The 27,044-nt window shown below is 46.0% G+C and overlaps 1 protein-coding gene across 1 annotated transcript in view; it reads left to right on the forward strand.

The window, feature by feature from the left end:
* Positions 1-27,044, forward strand: part of ATRN (attractin) — a 143,746-nt gene that overhangs the window by 40,829 nt on the left and 75,873 nt on the right. Inside the window, exons 4-13 of the mRNA XM_054391488.1 lie at positions 9,675-9,803; positions 12,385-12,590; positions 14,384-14,552; positions 15,815-15,905; positions 16,481-16,724; positions 18,279-18,462; positions 19,768-19,922; positions 23,404-23,488; positions 25,437-25,657; positions 26,779-26,900. Coding sequence (XP_054247463.1) covers positions 9,675-9,803; positions 12,385-12,590; positions 14,384-14,552; positions 15,815-15,905; positions 16,481-16,724; positions 18,279-18,462; positions 19,768-19,922; positions 23,404-23,488; positions 25,437-25,657; positions 26,779-26,900 — 1,606 coding nt within the window. The remainder of the gene's footprint in view (positions 1-9,674; positions 9,804-12,384; positions 12,591-14,383; positions 14,553-15,814; positions 15,906-16,480; positions 16,725-18,278; positions 18,463-19,767; positions 19,923-23,403; positions 23,489-25,436; positions 25,658-26,778; positions 26,901-27,044) is intronic.

Raw genomic sequence — 27,044 nt, forward strand, 5'->3', positions numbered from 1 at the left:
ACAGCCTTGTGGAGATGTGTGTAAAATGAAGCTGTTGGTGTGCTAGGTGCCTGCTGTGTGGCTCCTCTGTCTGTGGTGGGAGACTGATGTGTGTTTGCTGGTTAGCAGTCGGCATTTCACGAAGAGGCCTAAATATAACTCCTGCATTTATGTACTTCAGTCTTGCAGTGACAAGCACCACCTTATGTTTTCTGTTCTTTTAGCTGAAATCAGAAAAAATAATCCCAGGTGGCTTCTGGACAAAACTAAAGGTTCCCTTTGGACTCTGCTCGTTCCAAGTGGCTGATTAACTCTTTCCAGAATCAACCTTCTGCTGTGCTTTCTTTCACTTGTGAAATGAACTTCTAAAAATACTTGATATTTGTTCCAAAACAAGCCTTGTAGTCTCTGTGAGAGGAGATCAGCATAGGAACAAAAGGTTGATTAAAAAATGAAAGCACCACATGTGTTTGGTTTGTTTTTTTTCTTTGTTTTGATCTTCAGCTGAAAGTGCAGAGTTGTTTTGTAGGGAGAGAATGCTGTTTGTAAACCTTCAGACCAACTTGAGGTCAAAACAAGCCACACAAATGAGTTGTTCTGGTAATCTTGACTGCATCTCTACATTCTCACTGCCACTCGATTCTGCTCTGGTGAGACCTCACCTGGAGTACTGCATCCAGCTCTGGGCTCCCCAGCATGAGAGGCACATGGACCTGCTGGAGGAGGTCTAGAGGAGGGCCACGAGGATGATCAGAGGGCTGGAGAACCTGCCCTGTGAGGACAGGCTGAGAGAATTGGGGTTGCTCAGCCTGGAGATGAGAAGGTGCTAGGGAGACCTTATAACTACATTTCAGTATCTGAAGGGGACCTACAGGAAGGCTGGGGAGGGACTGTTTAGAAGGGCCTGTGGGGATAGGATGCTGGGTGATGGTTTGAAACTGGAGCAGGGGAGATTTAGGTTGGACATCAGGAGGCAGTTCTGCACAATGAGGGTGGTGAAATACTGGAATAGGTTGCTCAGGGATGTGGTTGAAGCCCCATCCCTGGAGACATTCAAGATCAGACTTGATTTAGCTCTAGGCAGCTTGATCTAGTTGAGGATGCTCCTGCTGATCGCAGGGGGCTTAGACAAGATGACCTCTGAGGGTCCCTTCCAACCCAATGCAATCTGTTAGTCTAAAGAAGAAAATAATCACCTCTCTTGTAAAAACCTCCAAAAAACCTGGAAGCGCATCCTGGAAGCACTCTCCTGGTATCCCAGAGTGAATTGCTATTCAGGAGGAGGAAGGAATGTCATCTTATCTCAGAGTCATTTTGCTTTAATCGAGCTAATTCTTCATAGGCTGCTGAAAAGGTGAAATGATCATGATTTGTGCCTGCAGTTTCTTGTGTGTTTTCCAAAAATTAATAGGCTTTTTAAATGGAAGTTATAAGCAGTTCATAGCATTAACAATTATGGTTCAGACTTTAGAACCATCTGTAAATCACTGGGAAGCCTGTGCCTGAGGACAAGCAAGCGTGAGCTTAATACAGTAACATTTTTGAGGTGTGTGTGGGGGGAAATATCAATTATTTCTTTAATTGCTTTTTTTAGATGACATTTGAATTTCATCTTCATTAGTAGAGAGCTGTGTTGTTCAGGTAACCAAGTTCAGCCAGTAGCAGATGCTTCTCATTTCGATGAGGTGCAGGAAAGCATCTGTTTGAGAAATACTTCTCTCTGATACACCAATAAATGCACCAGAATTTTTCAGGAGCAGTGTTCAAGTTTTTTCTCTTTTCTTGGCTTATGTTAAATCTTCACATGAAATGTGCCCATGTTTCACTCCTGGCTATTTTTGGACCATGGCAGGGGATTTGCAAGATGAAGCTCTGTACAGCTGGACGCTGTCAACTTTCAGACTTTGTTGATAAACACTGTAAATTCCTCCCTCTTGAAAGCTTGGGTTCTGTTATCCCCCTGCTGGATTTTTTACAGCAGCTGCCTGAACCCTCGCTTCCTTCACTTTTCTCATCTTGCTTTCCTGACCTTCTGATGCTCTCTTATGTTTGTCCACAATATGGTTTTTCACCCTGAATGTGAGGTGGTCATGGAAATCCTCAGCACTGCTTTACGGAGAAACTTTAAATTGGTTTTAGCAATTTTTAACTGCCAGAAATATTGGCATAATGCAAACATTTACACAGAGCAAGTGTCTGCATAAACTGTTTACTAAACTCCATGTGGTCTGGAGCAGTCCAGTCCTGTGCTAAGCAGGGTTAAAAATAACTCTGCTGGTTTCTATTTGTGATTGTAGGCAACGTGAGACCGTGCAAATGTGCTGCTTCAAAGTGCAGTGCAAGAATGTGGGGAAAGAGGAATGCAGTGTGTTCATCTGCACAGAGGGCAGAACTCTGGAGCAAACTCCACTCATCTGCTGGGGACTGTGTTGGGTTTGTGTTGAACTGCACTCTGCGTTGAACATTCCCTGGAGCTGCTTTTGCACCTCTGTTTCTGTTCTGTGCTGATTGACAGGAGGTATTTCTTCCTTCTCGCCCAACAGCTCTTGTGCAAGCCCCTTGGCCATGCCTCTGCACTTGGCACTGGGAGGTGAGACCACTCAGAAGCCCCTGGTGGCTGCTGTCAGGTGCCAGTGCTGACAGATGGCAGCGGTTTCCCCAGGGTCACTTGCTGAGCTGGTGCTCTGCACAGTGCCTCCGTGTGAGCTTTTCTCCCCTCAGAAAACAGGAGCAGCTCACCTTCCTTTCATGGCTGGCAGGTGAACATTGGCACTTGTACACCCAAATCTGAGGCAAGGCACAGAATGTGGGGGCACTTGGGTTGGAAGGGACCCTGGTCTGATCCCTCACTCAAAGCAGGGCCAGCTCATAGTGGGTTCAAGCACTTGCTGAAGAGTTTGTCTTGCAAAGTTGTGACTTTCTCTGAAGGATAGAGATTTTGTTGATCCTCTGGGCCAGTGCTTGGTCACCCTCCTATTAAAAAATAATGATAGTAAAAAATGAATCTTACACTGTGTAATCAGAGCAGCTTGTGGCTGTTTTCAGTGAACCTCTGGTGCTACCTGCTCTGTAATCTCTCCTTAGGGAGTTGAAGGCAGCAGCTGGGTTTTACCCCATCTCTCCTCCATGCTAAGCAAACCTTGCTTCTTCCACCTATCCTTTTATGTCATATGGGTGTCCCTCTTCTATTTTGGTTTTCTTTTTATTCCTTCAATTCTGTGCCAGAAATGGTAACCCAGGCAGCTGCCATGGGCACACTCAGATGCTCTGTCCTCAGTGCCCTTCCTGAACTAACCTGCAAACCCAGCTTACCCTTAGAGCAAATCATCAGCTAATAACAGCAGGGGGGTTGCTAACGAGGATTAATTTTGCTGGGAAAGGCACAAACTGTGTGAGTCAGTACTATCTGTGTTCCAAGAGTATCCAGAGGAGCTAATCAACTTAGAGCTGATGTTAGACAGACTTGGAGGAGGAAGTGATCCTCACCTGCAGGATGTGTAGGCAGAGAGCAAGCTGTGGGTGTACGTGCTCTGGGTGAGGAAGATGAAAGGAGGTTGTTGCTCTGTTTGCTGCAAAGCATGAGTTGGATGCCCTTTGCTCATGTGTATAACCCAAGATTTTCCTTGTCAGGTTCTCACCCTTCTGTGATGGAGCTGGCACTCAGCACATCATCAACCATCACCTCCCAGATCAGTTTTTATCCTGCTCCCTAAGATAGGGCATGGAGATGTATTCTATTACAGCCTGTGCTGGGCTGTGCTGCAGTATGGTCGTTGTGCTCACACTCAGTTCATGGAGCAGAATAGCACAGCATTGGGGGGGGGGGGGGGGGGGTTGGAAAGGGCCTCTAAAGATCATCTAATACAACCCCCTGCTAAGGAAGGGCACCCAGAGTGGGTTGCCCGGGATCACAATATCCAAGAGGGTTTGGGATCTCTCCAGAGAAGGAGACTCCACAAACTCTCTGGCAGCCTGCTCTAGGGCTCCAGCACCCTAACAACAAAGATTTTGCTCCTGGAAGTTCTGCTGGAGCTTAATCTGTTCCAGTTTGTGCACATTGTCCCTTTTCCTGTTCCTGGGCCCCCTACCTTTTATCAGCATAGAGCAGATCCCTTCTCAGGCTGCTCTTCTCCAGACTGAACAGCCCCAGGTCTCTCAGCCTTTCCTTGTCAGAGAGCTGCTGCAGCAGCCTGTTCTCTGTTTCTTATGTTGCTCTGTTTTAGTTTTTCTTCATATTCACAACTTCCAGAGTATTGATTTAAAAAGGAGAAAAAAAAAAAAAAGGACTGGTATAAGATGCCAGATGCACATGCCTTTGGGGGTTTGCTAGAAATGTACCTGTTGAATGAGGCTCCTGGGTGAGGCAGCCGATCCCCGGATTGCATGAGGATTGATAAATCAAAATGCTTCTGGGGTAGAAAGGCAGATTACTGCATTGTATCAAACCTGCTGTTGTTCACTAAACCTGCAGTCCCCTTCAACCCCACCATTTTGGCAAGGTGGACAAAGACAGCTCCTATTCTAGGGTTTTGAAAAGAGAAATCCTCTGAGTTAAATTGAGGAAGTCCAGAGCAGAAAGTTTCCTCACTTCTTCACTGTCTCACTTCTTTTCTTTTACACTGTTCCTGATGGAGTGAAGAATGTCATTTTCTTCTCACTCATTCAGATATCCTGTACCAAGCTTTCATGAGCATTGAATGCTAACAACAGTCTTCAGGTTCTAAAAAGGAAAAGCCATTTGCACCAAGGCTGATGGCCTGGTCTGTCTCTCCAGGACTTGGGTATTCAAATAATTTTTTAGCTGTTAAAATAGTTCCTCACTGTAATGGCAAAAAGGCTTTATTTCTCCTGAGGCTTCTCAGCCCATGTTCTCTTGAAATAAGGCTTTTACAATCACATAGTGCTTAAAAATCACTGAATGGCTCATCACAGATGGTTTAATGTCCTAATGGTTTGTTCTATGGTTTCTGGAAGGAAGAGCATCAGGTAAGAGCTGAGGAGGTTCTTGGGAAGCCCCTTGATGGGGAGGGCTCTGTGGGAAAGGCAGCCCTGTGCTGGTGGTGCAGCAACTGGATCTGCTGTACTGCAAAAAGGGAAGATGGGGTCAAGAAAAACTGCACTTTGGGGTACTGCCAGCTCTCAATAATCAGTCTGAGTTTTGTATTTTTTTTTGGTGGTTTTTTTAGTAAGTGGCATTGTAATTAATTCCTTGAAAGTCCTTGTTTGGGAGTCATCTTACTGTATAAGAATTATAGCTTTTCCTTTAAGAAAGTGGATTGGATATGTCTCCTTACTTACATGGGGTCTGGGTTGGAAAGGACCTTAAAGATCATCTCAGGCACCCACCCTGTGCCATCGGCAGGGATATTTTCAACTACAGAAAGCTGCTTACAGCCCCCTCCAACCTGACCTGAAATGGTTCCAGGGATGGGACAACTACCACCTCTCTGGGCCAGGATCTCACCACCCTTACCATAAAATATTTCTTTCTTCTCTCCAGTCTAAATCTCCCTCTTTTAGTTTAAACCCATCACCCTCAAGTCCTGTCACAACAGACCCTGATAAAAGGTCTCTCCCCATCTTTCTTACCGTTCCCTTTAAGCACTGAAAGGCCACCAGAAAGTCTCCCTGGAGCCTTCTCTTCTTCAGGCTGAACAACCCCAAGCCTCACAGCAGAGCTGTTCCAGCCCTCCCAGCATTACTGTGGCCTCCTCTGGCCCCACTCCAGCAGGTCCCTGTCTGTGCTGAGTACTCCAGACCTGGCCCCAGTACTGCAGGGGGGGTCTCAGCAGAGCAGAGGGGCAGAATCCCCTCCCTGCCTCTGCTGCCCACACTGCTGGGGATCAGCCCAGGACACAGCTGGCTCTGGGCTGTGAGTGCTCGGTGCTGGCTCATGTCCATCATCACCATGATGCTTGCATAGCAAATTGAGGAGAAGTAATGAAAGTTTGAAATAATTCCCATTTCTCTCTGTTGCAGAGAGAACAAGGCAGGCTGTGTCAGCAGCAGGATGGGAATTAAGTCTCCTTGATGCTGTTTTTCACTCTGCCACTGACCCTCGGAATGCAGTGCATGGAAAATCGAAGCTGTTTCAGGGCTAACCAGGGGTTTGCCTTTCAGTGTTTCAGGAAGAGTGTCAGTGGACATCTTAGCTGAGTGGGAGTGTTTATTTGCTTTGGAGTAGTGATGATTGTGAAATGTTTTGAAACCCTATGAAAGGAACCAGAAGCGGCACATTGTGAAACAGGCTAATCTTGGCCTCAGCCTGGGCTCTGAAGAGATTCTGGATTTTAGTTTAAAGGAAGTTTTGTGTAATCCTTTATCATTCCCATTCTGCTGTGGGAGCTGTTTTATGGCAGATAGCAGAAGTCTTGTTTGTGCTGGTTTGTTCAGAACCACGCTGTGCACTCAGCAGTTCAGGTTCAACCTTTCAAGGACCCGATGGCTATCGTCGTCTTGTGTTCTCTGCAAGCAGTTCCTATTTATCTATGGAATTCCATCAGGCTGTTTTAAACTCCTGTAGGTGGGGAAATGTCTTCTTTACTGTATTGACATGCGAGTCATCAGGGAAGGATGGAAGAAAGCAGCAAGTGGGAGACGTGGTGAGAGCCTCCACTGCAGAGGTGCCTGCACTCTTCCCAGGCAAAGCCCCCAGCTAGGGTGCCTGGGAGACAGCAAAGAGCTGTCCTGTGCTAGCCCTGTTAGGAGGAAAGGTTACTGAGGGGGAGGGTGGTTTTTCTTCTCTCACTGCTGCTGTTCACTCCGTGCTTTTCTTGTTTGCTACCATTCTCCAGTCTCCAGAGCCTTGCAGTTAGATTGCTCTGTAATATCATTGATAAGTGCTGCAAGAATAAGACTGAAGAAGAATAAACCAGAACAAAAGAATTTTCTCTTCTCCCTGAGCTCTAATTTGCCTTCCCCTGAATTACATTCAGATGTCTGTTTTCCTGTGGAGCAGTACCCTCCTTTATTTTGCATTACAAAGGAAACCTATGATCCAAATAGCAAGGAGTTTATTAGGGTTTTTTGTCCTCTGGTGTTGTGGGAGGTGGTCTTTTGGGAGAGGTGATCTTCAGATCAGAAGTCTCAAACTGTACAATGAAAGAGGCACCTCTTACACACGGAGAACAGGCAGGGAATTTTGCCTTTTAATCTCATATCCTTGAGATCTGAAAGAAGAAAAAAATAATTGGCTTTCTCCCAAGGAAGTGTTTACTGAGCTAGATATCTGGAAATGAACTGGAGCTGTTCAGCCAAAGCATGGGATCAGGTTTCAGTGGTGATAAAATGAAGAGTAGCTTTTGTCCGGACAGGACTTGTTGTGCACAGCTTGCAGACCTACCAGGACTGGTACCTGCAGGTATCAAAGCTCCCTTACTACTCTTGATGCAAACACCTCCAACTTGTATAGCAAAACTTGTGGAAGTTGTGCTTTTTGGGAGTGTGTGTGTCTGTGATGTTGCGTGCTGGGGACAGGGAAGTTCAAGTGGTGCAGTGCTGCTTTGCCCTGGACCCATCCAGTGTGACTGGGTCTCTGGGAGTCTTTCCTTCGGCTGGAGAAACTCATTTACCCTGGCCTAGGGAACTGTCTTCACATGCATTTGCCTTCTGTTCTGGACAGAGCTGGGCAGAGGAGAAGTGAGTTCTTCTCAGGGGAAAAAAATCTTTTCATTGTTGCTTTTCAGTCGATGGTGCTCTTGGAATATTCAGAAGTCTCAGGGCATGAAACCAGGCTCAGCTGCACTCCCAGGAGAGCTGCTGCTGGAGCTGCCTTTGCTTCCCTGCCCAACATGCTCAGCTCTGGGGTTTGGAGTCTCTGCTGGTCAAAAAGCTTCCACTTAGCCTTTGGGAATAAGGCTGAGGCTGGGGGAAGGATGGTTCTCTACAAGAAAACAACAGCTGGCTATGAATTGGTGGTGGCAGACAGTGCTCCTTGCTTAGTAAAAGGCTTTTAAAAAAATAATAATTCATAGGCTCCAAGTTTATACTTGCTCTGATGTCTTTTGTGTGAGAGAGGAATTGACTTCATTGTTTCTGTTGTTGTCAGGCTCTGTTGAAAGAAGAATAAACATTCTCTTTCAGATCAAATCTGGGCTGTGCAGTAGGTAAAGAGGTAGCAGTTACTCTTGAAAAGAGACATTTATTCTCCTTGTCAGCTTGCTCCAATTTTGGCAGACTCTGTTCAAGTCTGTCCTGTGTCCAGTCCTGAGCTCTGTAAATAGCTTTCACGCAATCCCAGCATGGTGGGGGTTGGAAGGGACCTCTAGAGATCATCCAGACCACCCCCCTCTAAAGCAGGGCACCCACAGCAGCCTGCCCAGGATCACAGTGTCCAGGTGGATTTGGAATCTATCTAGAGAAGGAGACTCCACAAACTCTCTGGGCAGCCTGCTCCAGGGCTGAGAGACGAATTTGTCACCAGTGTCTTTTCTACCTTTCTCCATTCTCTGCATTACCTTTGTAAAACTAAAAGGCTGGAGGATCTTGCTGAAGCTGGAAGCAGCCAGAGGTGACCACAAGTTTGAAACAAGGAGGTGGGAGCAGTGAGTGTGACAGCCTTTTAGGACAGAAAAGACAACAGATGAGCGTGTGATGAGTTGGGTGGAACTTTATGAAAGAGTGAAGGGCAGGAAGATTGTGAGTAAGGAAAATTTTACTGATTTCTCATGGAGGAAAAGCCCAAGAGGCAGTGCTGAATGATCAGATGTAAAGCAAGCATAAGAAATCCTTTCTCCTCTACCATTGCAGAGTTGAATTGTTGAGCTCCCTGCTGCAGGTTTTCTAGGTGCAATGGGCATAAATGGTTGAGAAAGGAATTAGAAACATGGGTAAATGATATATTTAGATATGCCAACTTCGATCATTCTGCAGGTCAAAGCACCTGAACTGTGATGTTTTCATCACCAAAATGCTCCATCCTTGCTCCATTTTCAGTCTTCACAAACCATTTCCTGTAGGCTGTAGTCAGGAGGATGTGGTGGGCTTGGCAGACCTGTGGTTTGTCTGGGAACTGCTGTTTTTATGCTTCTGGGACACTGGTTTCTATTTTCAAACATGCCACCTTGCTTTAGGAGTGGATCCTGCTTAAATTCAGAATAAAAAAGGAAGGAAAAGAGGGTTTTAGTAATAGTAGCTGGAATTCTAGACAGCTTCAGGTTTACTCAAGTGAAACACTTTCCATGTACATTTATCTTTCCAAAGAGCCAAGCTGATTACTTCAAGGTTTTCTATTTAGATTGCTTTCTGCAGCCATTCCTTCTTGTGGTGCCCATGGAGGGAAGCAATACTGTTGCTCTCAGTGTCCTGATTTGTCTGCTCCTTGGTCAGTAACATGGCCATTGTGTTGCAGATTATGAAGCCAAGCAAGAGGGCTTGGTAAGCCCATCCTTGAAGAATGTGATCTTACCTTTCTGGGGAGGTCTTGAGGGCTCTTATGCCTTTGAGAATGGAGCTGTCTGTCTTGAGTACAGGTACTCAGTCTTGAGAGGTTTTCTTTTCAATGTGGAAGGAGTTCTGTTGAAGAAAACCAATCTGATAGCAGCCAAAATGATGGTTACACAAAGTCTTAAGGCTTCAGATAGATGCAAACTGAGTTTCAATTGTTAATTAATACTGCTGCAATTGCCATTGTTGCTTTGCCTCCTTTTATTTCACATGTAACACTGGTTTGTTGTTTCTCCTTTTCTCTCTTCCAGTGGTCTTATTGTTCCTGAGAAAGATAGCAATGAAACAGTGCCAGAAGTTGTAGCTACTTCTGGATATGCCCTTCTGCATTTCTTCAGTGATGCTGCCTATAATTTAACAGGGTTCAACATCACGTACAAGTAAGTAGTACTCCACTCACTCCAAAGTCATGTAACAGCTTGAGCAAAAGGAAGTTTTGTGTTCTCTTAGTTTTCCCTTGCAATAAGTGATTGCCATCCAGGCATGTAATTAGGAGAAAATCCTTGAATTTAGAGTTTTTATTACACCCTTGCCACGACTGATAACTGTGATGTGCTCGACTTTAACTCCAGTTGTCAGTTGTAAGTGTGGGGAAATTGTTTGCTCAAGAAGACATCATCCTATTTATTTTGTGTTATTACAGTGAGTTGATCATACTCAGCCAACCAGAACTGCTGGATTTGGTGCATGTTCTGCAGAGCTGCTGCTGCACAGACACACTTTTGTGGAAGCACAAAGGTGTCACTTGGACTGTACATGCTGTTGAGGATCCAGAAGATTTCCTTGGGATGCTCTTTCTTACTCAGTCTTAGAATTATAGAATGGCTGAGGTTGGAAGGGACTTTTAAAGGTCATCTAGTCCAACCCACTTGCAGTGGACAGGGACATCTGGGGTACTGTGTCCAGCTATGGGACCCCCAGCACAAGAGGGATAGGGACCTGCTCCAAGGAGGGCCACAAAGACGATCAGAGGGCTGGAGAACCTCCCCTATGAGGACAGGCTGAGTTGAGGCTGTTCAGCCTGGAGATGAGAAGGCTCTGGGGAGACCTTAGAACTACATTTCACTATCTGAAGGGGTCCTACAGGAAGGCTGTGGAGGGACTGTTTAGAAGGGCCTGTGGGGATAGGACTAGGGGAGCAGGGCAGATTTAGGTTGGACATCAGGAGGAAGTTCTTTACTGTGAGAGTGGTGAAATACTGGAACAGGCTGCCCAGGAATGTGGTTGAGGCTCCAACCCTGGAAACATTCAAGATCAGACTTGATGTGGCTCTGGGCAGCCTGATCTAGCTGGAGGTGTCCCTGCTCACTGTAGGAGTTTAGACAAGATGACCTTTGGAGGTCCCATTCAGAACATTCTATGATTCCATTGTATGATTATTAAAATGAGGTGCTTAGGTTTTTGACTGGCAGCCTTGGTGCTTTCATCCTTATGAAGCACTTCAATATATTGTGGATTCTTTGAAGAATGTGGGGCACCCCTTTGACTGCTGCAGAAGATGAGGAGGAGTCTTTTGCAAAGTTAAAGGTTCAGCCCAAGCAGTAGCATTGCAAGTCTGGCTGATCCCATGAACCATGTCACCATCTACTGCCAGCTGACCATATTGCAGCACTGCAAGATGCTCTCCTCAGGCATCACCTGCTTTGCTAAATGCCTTGGAAGATATTTGAATTTATTTATTTTTTTTTAACACTTCACTTTCTTAATCTTTTCAAATAGTATTCCAGGACCGTTTTGAGTTTTGCTGCTTCTCTGTGTTCTGGTTGTTAGGCTTCCACCTGACACACATGCAGAGAGTAGGTAAAAGGGTGTGTTTGTTTCTTTTCCATTTGACAGTCTTAAGGGTTACTGCTGAACAGGTACTTGATAGACACTTGTGAAATTAGGGTCTGGCAGCTGGTGACTCCTCCTGTCACGTAAGAGTGAGAATATTGGGTGGTAATCCCCATCTATGAGTTGTAGTGGTTGATAGGCCAGCAGGCACTGGAACTGGAAGTCAATAAGGTCTCTGAATTTGACTCAGCAGCAAGAATGTATCTGGTTTAGCCTCAGCTCCATTGCAGATATTATAAAATCAGAGATCATAGAATAGTTTGGGTTGGAAGGGACCTTAAGTCCCAGTTCCAGCCACACACCGTGGGCAGGGACACCTCCCATCAGCCCAGGTTGTTCAAGGTTTCATCCAACCTGATCTTGAACACTTCCAGGGATGGGGCATGTGCAACCTGTTCCACTGTCTCTCCACCCTCACTGTCAAGAATTTCTTCCTATTCTCCAGTCTCTACCTCCCCTCTTCCAGCTCAGAGCCACTGCCCCTCATCCTATCACTGCAAGCCCTTTTTGGTGCTGGGGCACCAGAACTGGATGCTGGCTCTTGTTGAGTTTTCTGTCAGCTGACACACCCCCAAGTCCTTCTTGTCAAGACTGCTCTTGAGCCATTCCTTGCCCAGCCTATATTTGTGCTTGGGATTGCCCTGAGCAGGGTGTAGGACACTTGCCCTTGTTACACTTGGTGATTCAGAAGAGGCACATCTTCAGCTGGGGGTTGGTCTCTGCTGTGTTCCTGTGGTAGCAGAGCCCAGAATAGCAGGTGATTGGGAGTACTTTAAGTATAAATTGCACAGCCACCACAGAAGCTTTAAGCTCTGATTACATCCTTGGCTTACAGCTGGGTGTTCTGAGGCAGTTCATTTGCATTACAAATGGCTACAAATCACGTTGATAATTTTTTGGAGGAGCTGTGAAGTGTAACTGCTGATGTGAGGTAGCTCTGTAGGATACCAGAGCAAATCTCTGCGGGTCCTTCACATCAGCTTCTAGACGAGCAGCTGTGGTTGGTTTGTGTGTTAACAAAAAGCTGTGTGGACTTCTGTTCAGCATCACTCTGGTGCTCATGAGCAAGGGGGACAGCTTGGCCAACTGTTCCAGCCCTCACCAACCTCCTCTCCTTCATCTTCACAGTTTCAATATGTGTCCCAATAACTGCTCCGGCCGAGGAGAATGCAAACTCAACAGCAGCAGCAATGCTCTGGAATGTGACTGTGCCAAATACTGGAAGGGAGAAGCCTGTGATATCCCCTACTGCACTGAGGATTGTGGGGCACCTGAGAGAGGCCACTGCAGCTTTAATGAGACTAAGGCATGTTTGTGCTCTGCGGGCTGGCAAGGTGAGTCTCCTGAGGAGTATGGAGCTGCTCTTGGATACCTTTTCTGTAGGGCTCTTGCAGTTTGATTGAGAGCATTTGAAAATGTTCTGCTTGACGAGTAGCAGCATTGTGACTAGCAACAGGATATCACAAAATTCCAGCATGGTGGGGGTTGGAAGGGACCTCTGAAGATCATCTAATACAATACCCCTGCTAAAGCAGGGCACCCACAGCAGCTTGCCCAGGATCACAGTGGTCAGGTGTGTTTGGAATGTCTCCAGAGGAGACTCCACAACCTCTCGCAGGGCTCCAGCACCCTCACAGCAAAGTTTTTCTCCTTTACACTCAGATGGAACCTCCTGGATTCCAGTTTGTGTCCATTGCCTGTCACTGGGCACCACTGACAAGAGTCAGATACTTCAGGGCTGGAAGACCACATCCCTTTATGCAGTGAGGTGCCCCCTAGTGCTTTTCTGGAGTCTTGTCTGTGCTCTGACAGCAAAGCTGGGCTTAGGTTTGCTCTGTTTTTAGCCTACTCTCTTCTTTCCTTTTCATTTCTGTAATAGATTTGTGCGTAAAGGGAAAAAAAACAAACAGCAACCCCAAACCAAAACAACGCCTGAGAAAATCCAACCCAAAAAGCCCCAGGACAAGCTACAGCAGAATGAAATACAGCTGCTCTCCCCTTTCTTATTTTGAAGCTTCTTCACATCTGGAAATAGTCTCTCTTCCTCAGAAACCAGGAGTTTTTCAAGAGTGATAAACCATATTCCAGTCTGCTTTCCTGAACTGCATATTACTGCTGGTAGAAGCTTGGCAGATGCTGTCTCTGGCAGTGGAGACCATAACTCTGTTACGTGGTGATTCACTTTTATGACTGCCTAAAGCTGTCCTGATAAACCTATTCCCTTTTCAAAGCTGGAGCCTCTCCAGCAGGTTCTGTGCTCTCTGTTGTCTGTAGTAACCCTGTGTGTGTGGATGGCTGCTGCTGCGGTGAAGGGGTAGCATCTATCTGGCTTTTTAATTTGCTGAGACCTTGCTGTTTGCTGCTCATCTTCTGCCATGCCATACAATCGTTTAGGTTGGAAAAGACCTTCAAGATTATCAAGTCCAACCATTAATCCTACTCTACCAAGTCCACCATATCCCCAAGCACCACATCTGCATGGCTTTTAAACACATCCAGGGATGGTGACTCAACCACCTCCCTGGGCAGCCTGCTCCAGTGCCATGGAGGGGAACTGTGGAGGGTAACCTGGCACTGAAGAAGTTGCTCTAAGAACAGCAAAACTAGAAGAAAAAAATAAGAAGTGAGCAAATCACAACAATGTCTTGCTGAGGAGAGGAGTGAGAAGAGCTGTAGACACTTGGGGTTTTCTAGCATGCTGCAGAGGAGGTCTCCTGAAGCTTTTGCAGGTTGTGTTGGGGATTCTGTGGGCATGTGGCAGGTAGATGAGTGCTGGAAGGTACTTTCATCATGGGCAGGAGGGAGGGGTCTGTGCTGTGCCCCCCTGTAATCACAGCTAGGGAGAACAGTGCAGTGTTTGCTTTGCTGCATCGTGGAGTCATCTGTTCTGGAACTGCTTTTTTTGTTCTGAACACAAGTTTGAAATGGAAGTGTGTGGTTATGGCTGGGAGGTTGCACAGCAGCTCCAGCACAGATTGCTGGTGTGGGCAAGGACATGCAGGTCACAGCTCTCATCTCACCCGGCCAGGGGACTCTCTTTGTCACCTGAGGTGCAGGATGTTGATCTCTAGGTGCAACACAAGGCTTGGATAAAATCAGCCTAACTTTTAAACCTGCTTTTCCTCAGGTCCTGGCTGTTCAATTCCTGTTCCTGCAAACCAGTCGTTTTGGACCCGGGAGGAATACTCTCTTCCAAAACTTCCCAGAGCATCTCACAAAACTGTGATCCATGACAATAAGATGTGGATTGTTGGAGGCTATGTCTTCAATCATTCTGATTCTCAGAAGGTTCTAGCGTGAGTATGAACCAAGATAATAAAATCTAAGCAGAGGAACTTGGGTTAGAGAGTTATTTTTAGAAGGGGCTGTCTGACAGGCTCTGCTCTTGGCATGTGCTCCATCTCCAGGGGAAACCAGCACTGATTAAAAACAAACTCACGTGTGAGGTGTGGGAAAATGCTGCTGAGGGCTGCTGAGTTTGGAAAGGAAAAAGTGGAAGGTTCCTGCTACTCAGAGAGTTTTTGATTCATCTGCTTCTGATAGCATTTAACTATTTACTGTAGTTTCTAGATGAGTTCAGGTCTCATCTTCCAAGGGAGGAGTTTTGCTTCAGTGTTATTAGCCCTTCCTTCTGTCTGTGTGACTTCAGGGTGCCTGGCTCCTTAATGCATCCTGGTCACTGTGGATATTAGTGCATAGTGGGTGGGATAGCAGCTGGAAGTGGCATTTAGGATGATGAACATTTATGCAACTAGTTGAGGGGATTTAACAGTAACTAAAGTGCCAGACAATAATTGTCTCCCCCATGGAAATCCCCCCTAAAAAAGAAACCAAACCCAAGCAACATTTCAGGCTTCTTCTTGAGCTCAATAGTATGGGGGCAGATTTAGGTAAGAGCTGGAGTTTTCCTCAGGGATACCTGCACACCTCAGTTTGATGGACCAGAGTGAGGGCTGTGAATTCTGCCTTCACATCCATAGGTAATAGTTCTTGTAGGGGGAAGTCAGGAGGAGCTGAGAATCCAGACTTACTTGTAGACTGGTTGCTGATTACATCCCCAATTCACCCTTTCAAAGTCATGCCTGATTTTTCATCAGATACCCCGTGGCTTCTTTCTCAGAGATTATTTTGTCTTCTAAAGCTGTAAGCCTGGTGAGGATAGTTCATCCTTCTATCTATAAAGCCACAGGCCATTTTCAGGGCAGAGGCTCTATCTTATTTCAAGTTCACAGGAAAAATAGGTTTGAGTGGCAAAGACATAATTAAAAAATGTCTTTTAAACACTGGCAGGTAGGTGGAACTTCTGTGAGCTTAGTGTGAAGTTTTTCTGCTCTTTTGGGTGGATCACATGGTGTAAATTGTCACAGCTGAGCAGGCAGTGCTCTGGGTTTGCTCAGGGAAGAATACTCCCTGCAAATCAATGCAGGGATGTTAAGTAGCAGAGCAGGCTACTTGGGAAAATCAAATACTTTCCCACAAATCCTGCAGAGGGCCAGCAATAAACTTCTTAACCTCATTATCTACTTCTCAGATAATTAATTCCATCTTTATTGCACAGGTATGATCTTATTTCTGAGGAGTGGCTTCCACTGAATAGCTCTGTGAACTTGGTAGAGATGAGATATGGCCACTCACTGGCCTTGCATAAGGTAAGTGCAGTGCTCCTGACCCTGCCCTTCAGGTCTTTGTCATCAGGAATGAAGGCAACAAAACTGCTCAGGGGTCTGGAACACAAACCCTGTGAGGAGCAGCTGAGGGAGCTGGGGGTGTTTAGCCTGGAGGAGTGGAAGCTCAGGGGAGACCTTATTGCTGAAGGGAGGTTGTAGCCAGTTGGGGGTTGGTCTCTTCTCCCAGGCAACCAGCAACAGAACAAGAGGACTGAGTTTCAAGCTGCACAGGGGAAAGTTTAGGCTTGACCTTAGAAAGAAGTTCTTCCCAGAAAGAGTGGTTGGCCATTAGAACAGGCTGCCCAGGGAGGTGGTGGGGTCAGCATCCCTGGAGGTGTTTAAGAGACTGGATGAGGCACCTGGTGCCATGGTGGTTGATTAGATAGTGTTGGGTGATCAGTTGGACTTGCTGATCTTGGAGGTCTCTTCAACCTGGCTGATTCTGTGATTGTGTGCTCCAAGCTGGAGAGCCCCAGCCCCCTCAGCCTGTCCTCACAGGGAGCTGTTCACTCCTTGGCCAAGCTCCTGGGCCTCGTTTCAACTCTGACACCTTTCAGGATGACATCTACATGTATGGTGGGAAGATTGATGGGACGGGGAACGTCAGCAGCCAGCTGTGGGTGTTCCACATCCCCAGCCAGAGCTGGGCCCAGGCCATGCCGACAGCCAAGGAGCAGTACGCTGTGGTGGGGCACTCGGCTCACATCGTCACCCTGAGGGACAACAGCACCGTCATGCTCGTCATCTTTGGCCACTGCCCTCTCTATGGCTACATCAGCAACGTCCAGGAGTACAACTTGGGTGAGTGGAGCCCCTTCCTTACCTTTCTCTTCAATTTTAACAGCTGGTTTGGAGGTGATATGAGTGATCACCGTTCACACGGCAAAACCAGGCCAGGCAGCGCCTTCTGCTCCTGTTTGTGTTTGGGAGGAGTTCAGTGTAGCTTCCTGTCTTTGTGTAGCACAAACAGCCAGCAGACAGGCACCTGCCTCCAGCTTTAGACAGCTGGTTAGGTCCCAGAGATAAAGAAGCTGTAATTCAGAGACAGAGCAGCATAACTGTAGGACAGTTTAGATTAATTGTCCCCTCTCCCTTTGACAAAGAAAACACTTTTCAAATTGCTTCTGTATCCTGCAGATACAAGGATGGCTGTAAGAATTCAGCCCAAGTAAGCCACTTAAGTCCCCTGCTCTCCAGTAGTGCTGATGAGCCACTGCTTAGGGGAACAGGAAGTGAATTTCTAGACTCCCATATTTCTGATATGATCTGGTGTCCATATCTCTGGGAATAGTCCATACTCTGATGTTAGCATCCAGAGATTTCCAGTGTCACCAGCTCTCCACATGACCTGTACTGCCACCTAACTGAGCTGCTCTGGAATGGCTCTCTGGTGGCATATCTCTTGCTCTTGGGTGATTGGCTGGACTTGATAATCTTGAAGGTCTTTTCCAACCTGGTTGATTCTGTGATTCTCCACAGACCAGGCAGAGAACACAGTTAAGCAGAGGAAGTTCACACTGTCCATGTGGTGGTGCTTGTCAGAAATAGCTGCCCTAACTGCCCTATTGACCTGTTATCCTTGTCCTTGGGTCATTCTGACCCAGAGGATCTCCTGCAGCCTCCTCTGGTCCACTGGTGTCCACATGAGTGAGGTTTGTTCCTGCAGGAGCAGGCTAGAGACACCCAGGCTGTGTAGGGCAGAGACATGGTTCCATACTCCTCTGTTTCCCATGTGGGGCCTTGCAGACCCTTAAATTCCTTTGCCTGTCCTGTGCCTGATCTACCCTGGAGTTAGGAAGCCTGTGCAGGGCTTTGTCCTACACTTGCTGCAGAGACCTGGTGTCATTTGGCACTTTTGTTTCAGTTGCCGTTCTATTATGTCTAGAGTGCTTCAACCCAATGTTATTTTAGTGAGGGAGATCCAGGACCATTAATCACATATTAGTTTTTAACTGCAGTGTTCTTCACAGTCACACTCAGCTTGGTTTCAGTGCTCTCTGGCTTTATATATGTGTAAAATAAAAGTGCTCTTGGGTCCCATTCCAAGTGAAGCCTTGGTGCTGGCGTTTGCATGTCATTGAAATGCAATAAATTATTTCTGTGCTTTTTATGTCTCATTTATTCTCTGCAAAACGTAATAAAGGGCTGTGGGAGGGAAGGTTCTGCTCTAATTAAAAGTACTCTGCAACGCTTCTTGACAACAGACTCCTTGAAGGAGAATATTTTTGGCTATGAAGTGATAGAGACAACATCTAGATCTGAGCCAAGGGAAGCCCAATTTGTTTCCCCAGCAGATCTGTTGATAAGTTGTTAATGGAGATGAATTCACCACGTTCTGTCGCTTTCATTCCTCAGCCACAAACACGTGGAGCATTCTGCAGACCAGCGGAGCTTTGGTGCAAGGAGGCTATGGCCACAGTAGTGTTTATGATCCAAGTACAAGATCAATTTACATCCATGGAGGTTACAAAGCCTTCAGTGCCAACAAGTACAGGCTAGCAGATGACTTGTACAAATATGAAGTTGATACTCGTATGTGGTAAGTCTCTCCACCACCCTCTTGTTGTTGTTTGTAGTGGACAAGAAGCTGAGGTGTTGGGTAAGGGGTGTACAGCAGGACAGAGTTCCCTGTGTTCAGGATAGATAGTGTGCTTCTGTATCTCTAATTTTTATGTCCCTTTATGAATAGAGAGTCGTATTATCACACAGTCAAAGCTGTGAATGAGCCAAGAAATCCATTTGAATCTATTGTTGTATTAAAGCTGAAAAGAAAAATATTTGATGGGATTTTCTTGCCAGCAGTCCAGGCTGTGCGTATGAGTGCAGTTACTGCAGGCAAGTGAGTGATCATTCATTCTGCAGTTAAGAACACAGAAGATTTTCTATTATAACCCCATTTTCTTCTGGCTCTGTAACTGCTTGAAACACTCATTTCTTAAGCTGAAATCTGCTGTGATTTCTTTCTGCCCAAAGCTGTGTTTTAGTAAAGAGCTGGAGCAAAACTTCACAACTCTGAGCTATGCAGACAAAAAGGCATTTTTCTCACTTTTGTCTTTTCCTTGAAGTTGTTTTTAAAGGCTTCCGACAAAAAGGAGACCACCTTTGGAATGAATACATGTAAATTTGAGCCACCCTATCTTTTTTTTTTTCCTAGTTGAAAATAGCTTGTGTTTTTGTTTGTGAGGCTGTACTGATGAGTACAGTAACCAGTGATTACTTTCCAAACCCTTCCTGCCTGCTCTCTTGTGGACAAAGTAATAACCATACATCCTTTCTCACTTCATTTCATCTTCCACTACAGCCATGAATGGGCAAATGTGGTTGAATAGACAGAAAATGTCCCCAAGGTAACAATACTCTCCCAGACTGCTGCAGCACCAGCTTCCCTTTGTTCTGTGACTCTCATGAGGGCTGCCAGGGCAGGGATGCAGGCACCTTGCAGCGAGGCACACAGGAGTGTGCATCTTGGTGGCTCTGTGCTGGCCTCTTTCAAGCAGTTCCCTGAGGTCCTTCTTGAACTGAGAGGCCCAGAACTGGACACAATATTCAAGCAGGGCAGAGTAGAGGTAGAGGTGGAGGAGAACCTCTCTCACCCTACTAACCACACCACTTCTAATCCACCCCAGGATGCCCTTGGCCATCATGACCACAAGGGCAGATCGGTGACTCATGGGCATCCTTCTGTCCACCCAGACTCCCAGGTCCTTTTTCCCAGAGCTGCTCTCCAGCAGATCAGCCCCCAGCCTATACTGGTACTGCCTGAAACCTGCTTCATCCTGGATTTCGGGCTTGTTTTGTCTGTGCCAGGTATGAATCAGTGATGGCTTTGTTTCTGTTTCTGAAGGACAATTCTGAAAGACAGCCGATTCTTCCGCTACCTGCACGCGGCGGTGATCACGAGCGGGACCATGCTGGTGTTTGGAGGCAACACGCACAACGACACCTCCATGAGCTATGGTGCCAAGTGCTTCTCTTCTGATTTTATGGCCTATGACATTGGTGAGTTCTTGCAGAAATAAACATCACAACAGAAACTCTTGGATGTTCAAGAGGAGCTGTCTTCGGCATGAGTGATTCCCGTGCTGAGCGTTATTACACCGAACGCTGCTGAGCCTGCTGCAGGAGAATGTGCAGTCAGGAGGGGCTCGTTTAGCTTGCTGCACATTACCAAGCAAACGAGCTGCTGCAGTGATTTCTAGGCAAATACAACAGCAGTTATTTGGTCAACAGTTTGTACACAAGCTTGGGTGTTAAAAATTATTTCTTACACAGAGAGCATATTGTTACCATCTCGGGTATAAAGCTGTCCTGGGCTAATCCCCAGCACTGTGGGCAGCAGGGGTAGGGAGGGGATTCTGCTCCTCTGCTCTGCTGAGATCCCACCTGCAGTGCTGGGGCCTGCTCTGGAGTCCTCAGCATAGCACAGACAGGGACCTGTTCGGAGCAGGGCCAGAGGAAGCCACAGTAATGCTGGGAGGACTGAAAGCCTTCTGCTGTGAGGCCAGGCTGAGGGAGTTGGGGTTGTTCAGCCTGGAGAAGAGAAGGCTCCAGGGAGACCTTCTGGTGGCCATTCAGTGCTTAAAGGGGCTGATCAGAAAGCTGGGAAGAGACATTTTAGCAGAGCCTGTTGTGACAGGACAGGGGGTGATGGTTTGAAAGTAAAAGAGGGAGATTTGTACTGGAGAGAAGGAAATGTTTTTTCACACTCTGAGGGCAGTGAGACACTGTCCCAGGGTTCCCCAAGGTGGTAGATGTCCCATCTCTTGAATAATTCCAGGTCAGGTCGTTTGGGGCTCTGAGCAACCTGCTCTAGGTGTAGATGTCCCTGCTGACTGCAGGGGGTTGGACTAAATGACCTTTAAAGGTCCCTTCCAACCCTGTGATTCTCTGATTGAGTGTGCTTTTATCTGTCTGTGAGCTATCAGAAATGCAGGCTGTTAGGAAAGTTCCCAGCACTGGAGTCTGCTGCCACTCAGCTCGTAGGTTGTACGCTCTCATTTGAGCTGCAGGCTGGCTGACTTGTTTGGCTGTGCTCTTTGTAGGATCAGTTTGTTTCTGTCTATGCTTTATAAGCATAAAGGTCTCCCTAAGCACTATTTAACAGGGAAGCCAAATGACTGAATGTTACTGGGAGGAGGGTTTGGAGGTGTTGGAGGAGCCAGGAGAGGGCAGCATTTATTTGTGAATTGGAGACCAGAGACATTGTGGAGGAACAGAAAAAGAGATGGAATTACATTAAAGGAGGTGCATGCACATCCAGATAATTCAGGCTGGCGACAAACACAGGTCTGTGCTCATACCACATTCTACCTTCTGCTCTCAGAATTCCTTAAATGTGGGCTCTGCTGATCTGATTCCCTGAAATCATCCTGTAAGCCTGCATTCTCTGTCCACTGCACTCCTGCTTTGTGACAGCAGTGTGCAGGTGAACGGATTGCTGCCAGCAGCAGGGTTTGGCACCTTGTGCCATTTTGCTCTTTGTTAGACCATTCCCTTTGCTCCCTGTGATTTCAAGTTGTGCCCCTGTGGAATTAATTCAATTAAATGAATTAAAACAATGTGTTTTGACACTCCTGGCCCGAGTAGTTTGCTTTGATAGCAGGAGGGAGAGATGTTTCTTGCTACATTTTGCTATCGTCCCTGAACTATTTAGATGCAAACCCCAAGCTGCATTGATGCCAAATACAGAACCAGGCTGGCTGTTGTCATAATCTTTGTATTGAATTTGAACAGTGCCTTTAACAAGTTCTGTGCATTGTAAGCTTTAGGCTTGGCTTAACTCCTAGGCCAGGAAGGATTCTTTTTAGTTTCAGAATTAGGCATCTTTTCCAATACTTGATCTTCAGCTGAAGATGGCAAAGAAGCTTAGAAAGCAAAACATTTCAAGCCTTCTATTAATCTAGAAAAATATATTTCTTGGCCTTGCATAACTCACAACTTGATAGAGAAAAAAATTGCCACTTGCTGCTCAGTTTTGCTGGAGTCTCCTGTTAGGAATGGGAACCATGCAGGCTTGTCTCAGGGAGGGGATGCTGGGCTGCCTTAAATTCCTTGAAAATCCAGCAGATGACATTTAAAAATCCACTTCAAAATCACAATCCATCGAAATATGAAATCCAGCCAGCTGGGTCCTGTGGCTTTTATTCAGCAGCACTCCTGAACATGAGTTTCTGCTGGAGTATAGTTTGGGATCAATTCTTTTAATCAATAATTCTCCAGTTAGATAAAAAAATCTGTAAGCTTTGGGGTTGTTGGGTTTTCTTGCCCTCTCAGTTTATCTACATAGTAGTTTGGGCTTGTGAGCTCTTTCTTTCAGAGGTTCAGTTAGTGGCACAGCAGTTTTCTCTTTCATTAAGGAATCTTCCAGTATTGGAGGGCTCTGTAGATCTTTACAGCAGATTGACTTTGCTGTCTTAATTGCATAAATTGCATACAGCTGCCTGAGGGATGCTAGCCCCCAAGGTGATCCCCTTCACTTTACCAGCTTTAAGTGATATGGATTGGGCTGCCTTTCCCTGCTTTTGTTCCTTTGATTGCTCAGTGGGTTAGATGTTTCTGAGGTTGTTGGTTGGTTATTTTTTGTTTTGGTTTGGTTTGTTGTTTTTTTCATGCTGCCTAAAGGAAGAAATTACCTGAGAAACTGAATAAAAAATGAAGCATAACTTCTAAATGTTATGCTAATAGAAAAGAGATGGAATAATCCCACATTTTATTAAAAGAGAAAAACAACCACAAATCCTTCAGCTATGATGAGTGAAAAATGTTTTTTTTGCAAGCATGAATATCTACCCTCTAGGAGCATAATTGCAAAGGAAAAGGGGGAGAAAAATAAAAAAGAAGTTAAGTCTGTGTTCTCAGTGATACTGGTTTGGAGCAAAACTGCATCTAATTCACATCTAAACAGATCAAACCTGAACTTGTTGTGCAGTGGGAAATGCCACTAGTAAAGGAGAAAAGGCAGCTCAAGCCACTGCCATTTAATTACACATGATTACAAAAAATAAACCTGAACTCCTTCCACAACAGTGCCCTGAAACTTTACTTTTTCACATGGGCTGTTCATTCACAGATTCACAGAATGGTTTGTGTTGGAAGGGACCTTAAAGATCATCCAGTTCCAACCCCGTGCCATGGGCAGGGACACCTTCCACTCGCCCAGGCTGCTCAAGGCCCTGTCCAGCCTGGTCTTGAACACCTCCAGGGAGGGGGTATCCACGACCTCTGTGGGCAACATCACATCCACCCTTTTCCTTTTTCTCATCCCATGGCAACTGAGGTGAAGAATGAGTCTTCAGCAGTGCCTAAGGAGATAATGCAGCACTTCCATGAGCTGCCCTGTTTCACTCGAGAAGTTTTGGTGGTGGGTGCAATGGGCTCCCTGTAATTATTGAAGTACTTGGGGGTCTTCCAGGAAGAAATGTGCTAAGGTGAATTGTTAATGCTGTGAAGCTTTTCTGACATGAGCTTTCCTTAATCCTAGCCTGTGATCGGTGGTCTGTCCTTCCACGCCCCGGTCTCCATCACGATGTCAACAGGTTTGGACACTCTGCTGTGCTCTACAACAGGTAAGGCTACAAACACTGGGGACTGTTGATGTTTCTCATGGAGTCACAGAATGGTTTGGGTTGGAATGGACCTGACCTAGTTCCAACCCCCTGCTGTGGGCAGGGACACCTTCACTAGACCAGGAGTTCCTGCAGAGTGACAAGTTCATACCTTGGTGAACTGGCACAGCTGTGTGTATCAGTGCCCCTGTGTGGTGGTACTTGTAGATCAATAACACTGAGACCAGAGGCTTGGGGATCTGTTGCAAACCTTTCAAACTTCTCAGATCTTCACTCTTGTAATGACCTTACAGCCTACCTGTCCTTCTCAGCCTTTCCTCACTGGACTAAGCTGTCTCAGCTCAGTTCTTCCAAAGATTAGGTTTTTTTTTTTTCATCTTTGTGTTTATCTTTCATGTATGTATACACATTTCTATCTCTTATTTATTTCATGTTTCATCTATTTTGCATTTCTCTTTCTTATGAAGTTGCTCTGAAAACTTCTATCTCCAAACCTTGCTGTCCCTCAAGGTTTCTAAACTCGTCTGTGTTTCACTTTACACAGCTGTGTGCTGCTTCTTCATACAGTGTTTAGGTGAACTCATAGATGAGATTCCTCCTCTTAGGCATTATAGCACTGTAATAATGTCTGTGCTTTCAGGTGAACATCTGTTATTGTATTTGAGTCTGCAGAACTGAGTTTGGAAGTGATATTTCTTAGGAGCTTTTCCTTCCAGTTCCTTTATCCTTTGAGGATACTTGCTGTAGATCAGTAATGTGATTTAAAGCTCTGGTTAAGGCAGGCAGATAACTCTTGCTGCCTTGAAGAGGAAAGTGCTTCCAGATACTCCTTTTGTCTGTAAAGAATCACTTCCTACTCCTGCCCTTCTGAGGCCACATCTGGAATATTGTGTCCAGTTCTGGGCCCCTCGGTTCAAGAAGGACCTCAGGGAACTGCTTGAAAGAGTCCAGCACAGAGCCATGAAGCTGCTGAAGGCAGTGCAACCTGCCTGGATGCATTCCTGTGTGACCTGCCCTGGGTGATCCTGCTCTGGCAGAGTTGTTGGGCTCAATGGTCTCTGGAGGTCTCTTCCAACCCCTAACATTCTGTGATTCTGTGATGCTTGTTTCAGTGTGGTCTGAATACCAGCTGAGCATTTGCTCCCATGAAGGGCAACTAATCCTGGGCAGTAGTCCTTTTCATCTTAAAACAGGATGAAAATCACATTGAAGATGCTAACTATCCAATCAAAACTTTAATTTTTCAGTTGCATTGAGTCTTCTTCCCTATCTTTTTGAATGTGCACTTGCAAACAGGGATGCACAAGGGGTTTTGGGTGGCTTTTTAATGTAAACTGTTTATATTTCATATCTGCCTGAAGCAACTGTGACAGTAAAGAAGGTTCAAAACAGAAACACCTTCCCTTTCCCCCAGGTATTTTGGGGTTTTTTTGTTTAGGTGGTACAGTGACTCTTTGCTCAGCTGCTAACAGCCGTGAAGATAAGTGTGGGTTTGTCATAGCCATGTAGCAAGATGTGACAACACTGAATTGTTTTGTTACAGTTCCAGAGCGCTGCTTTGATGGTGTGATGCTGTGTCCCTGATTTCTTAGCCTCTCTCTCTTGCTCACATTCTTTGCAGGAGGATCCCACATTGCTGCAGCATTTCACATGCAGTCACCTTGACTGGGTGTCCCCCAGAGCTTTGGCTGAGGGGGAAGGTTGGTCCATGACCTCAGATAGGTGAGAGACTGTTTCAACACCCAGGTGCTGAGACTCTCTGGCTTCTCTGAAACAGTGGAACAGTGGCTGCCCTTCCCTTTAGTGCCTACCTTAACCAGGAGCTATTGATTTGGGTTTCTACATGCTAAACCACTTTGTTCACACCTTGAATCACAGTAACTTGCAGCAGTCCATGGTTCCTAAACACAGGCACAAATATGGATGTCTTTCCTTCCACTTTGTCTAGCACTATGTATATCTTTGGAGGCTTCAACAGCCTCCTCCTGAGTGACATCCTGAAGTACACCCCTGAGAGATGTGAAGCTTTTGCCAATGAGACAGCCTGCCTGCGAGCAGGCCCTGGTGTCAGGTGTGTGTGGTCTACCTCCCCTCCTGGCTGCATCCCCTGGGAGAATGCAACAGTAGAGCAGCAGCAAAAGATCTTGGAAGACTGTCCTCCCAGGCCAGGTATGTGTCACCTTCATTCCATTGCCCTTTGCCCTTTCCAAAAGGTGCCTAGCATCTTGTTCTTGTTTCCTGTAAGCGGGATGCCACTCTCAGATCAGCTTTCAAATGGGGGCTATAGTTCTGTTTCCATGTGTGCCTGGGGAGACCTTCCTCTGGCCAAGTGCCTGCAGCAACATGGAGATGTTTCCACCTCCATCTCCCTGAGCTTACTTGCTCACTGAATTTTTTAATTTATTTTTTTGTACTACTGTACTGCTTGTACTTACTTTCCTATCCCAAAGAGATGTCACCAGTGAGGAATCAAGACCATGGCTCTGTAGATACTTGCTCCAAGAACTGACCTTGTGAGAGCCAGCAATTTGCTGATGAGCACCACAGGGCAGTGGGGTCTTGCAGCATTACCCTGGGCTCTCCAACAGAGACAGCAGGAAGAGTGTTTTAAGAAAAGTTGCTTTAATTCTCCTTCTGCAGTGCTATATAGAGAGGGACATAGAGAAAGAGCATTTGTTTGAAGGTCTGATTCTGTGTTTTCCTTTCTTTGCACACAGCTTCTCAGCTCTTTATCCCACTGCATCGGAATTGAATTACACGAACCTTGATTCTGTAATAGATGGCAGCCTTTAATTATTTAAAAGAAATTGATGTAAAGGGACATTGCTTTGATGGGCTCTCAATGTACAATAAATTTTCTCAAAACACAGGCAATAAGCAATTGAAAAGATGAAGTGGAAAGCTGAAGCTTTGCATGAGAATGCTCCATGTAATTGAAGGCCAGGCTTGCAGCAGAACCAGGCTGCAGTGGGACATGGTCCTTGCCCTTGTGGAGTGTCCTCTGCACTGACTGAACATGCCTGCTTTAACTCCATGTGCTGCCCTGTCTTGGTGCATTTTCTGGTGGTGTGTTTTCAGTTCCTTGGGCACTAAGAATTGGTTATTCCTGCAAATGAATGCAATTTTCTCCCAGTTCCATCCCACGAAAGGAGCTGATTTGCTAAGCGGTCCGTAGTGGCAAGTCTCCAGGTGCTGCTGTTTGGTTCTGTCTGTTGCTGTATATAATCAAGTTCTTAGAGCTCTGTCAGGAAATGCCTGTTTTTGGTCATGCAGGTTTTTTTCTTTAATAGCTGTAGACAATGAAAAATGTGATCAGATTACAGACTGCTATAGCTGTACTGCAAATACCAACAACTGCCAGTGGTGCACTGACCAGTGTGTCTCCGTGCATAGCAACTGCACAGAGGAACAGGTACATTTTCTCTGATAGCCTTTGAAATGTCAAATGTCCAAATGCCTTCAGCTGCCAGGCTTATGACCCCTGGTGTTTCTTTATTTACAGTGCATTTAGCTTTTAAGCTCTTGGCATGCTGGAATCGTTTTCAAATTGGTCTGA

Source organism: Indicator indicator, chromosome 23 (genome assembly GCF_027791375.1).
Source record: "Indicator indicator isolate 239-I01 chromosome 23, UM_Iind_1.1, whole genome shotgun sequence".
Classification (NCBI taxonomy): Eukaryota; Metazoa; Chordata; class Aves; order Piciformes; family Indicatoridae; genus Indicator; species Indicator indicator.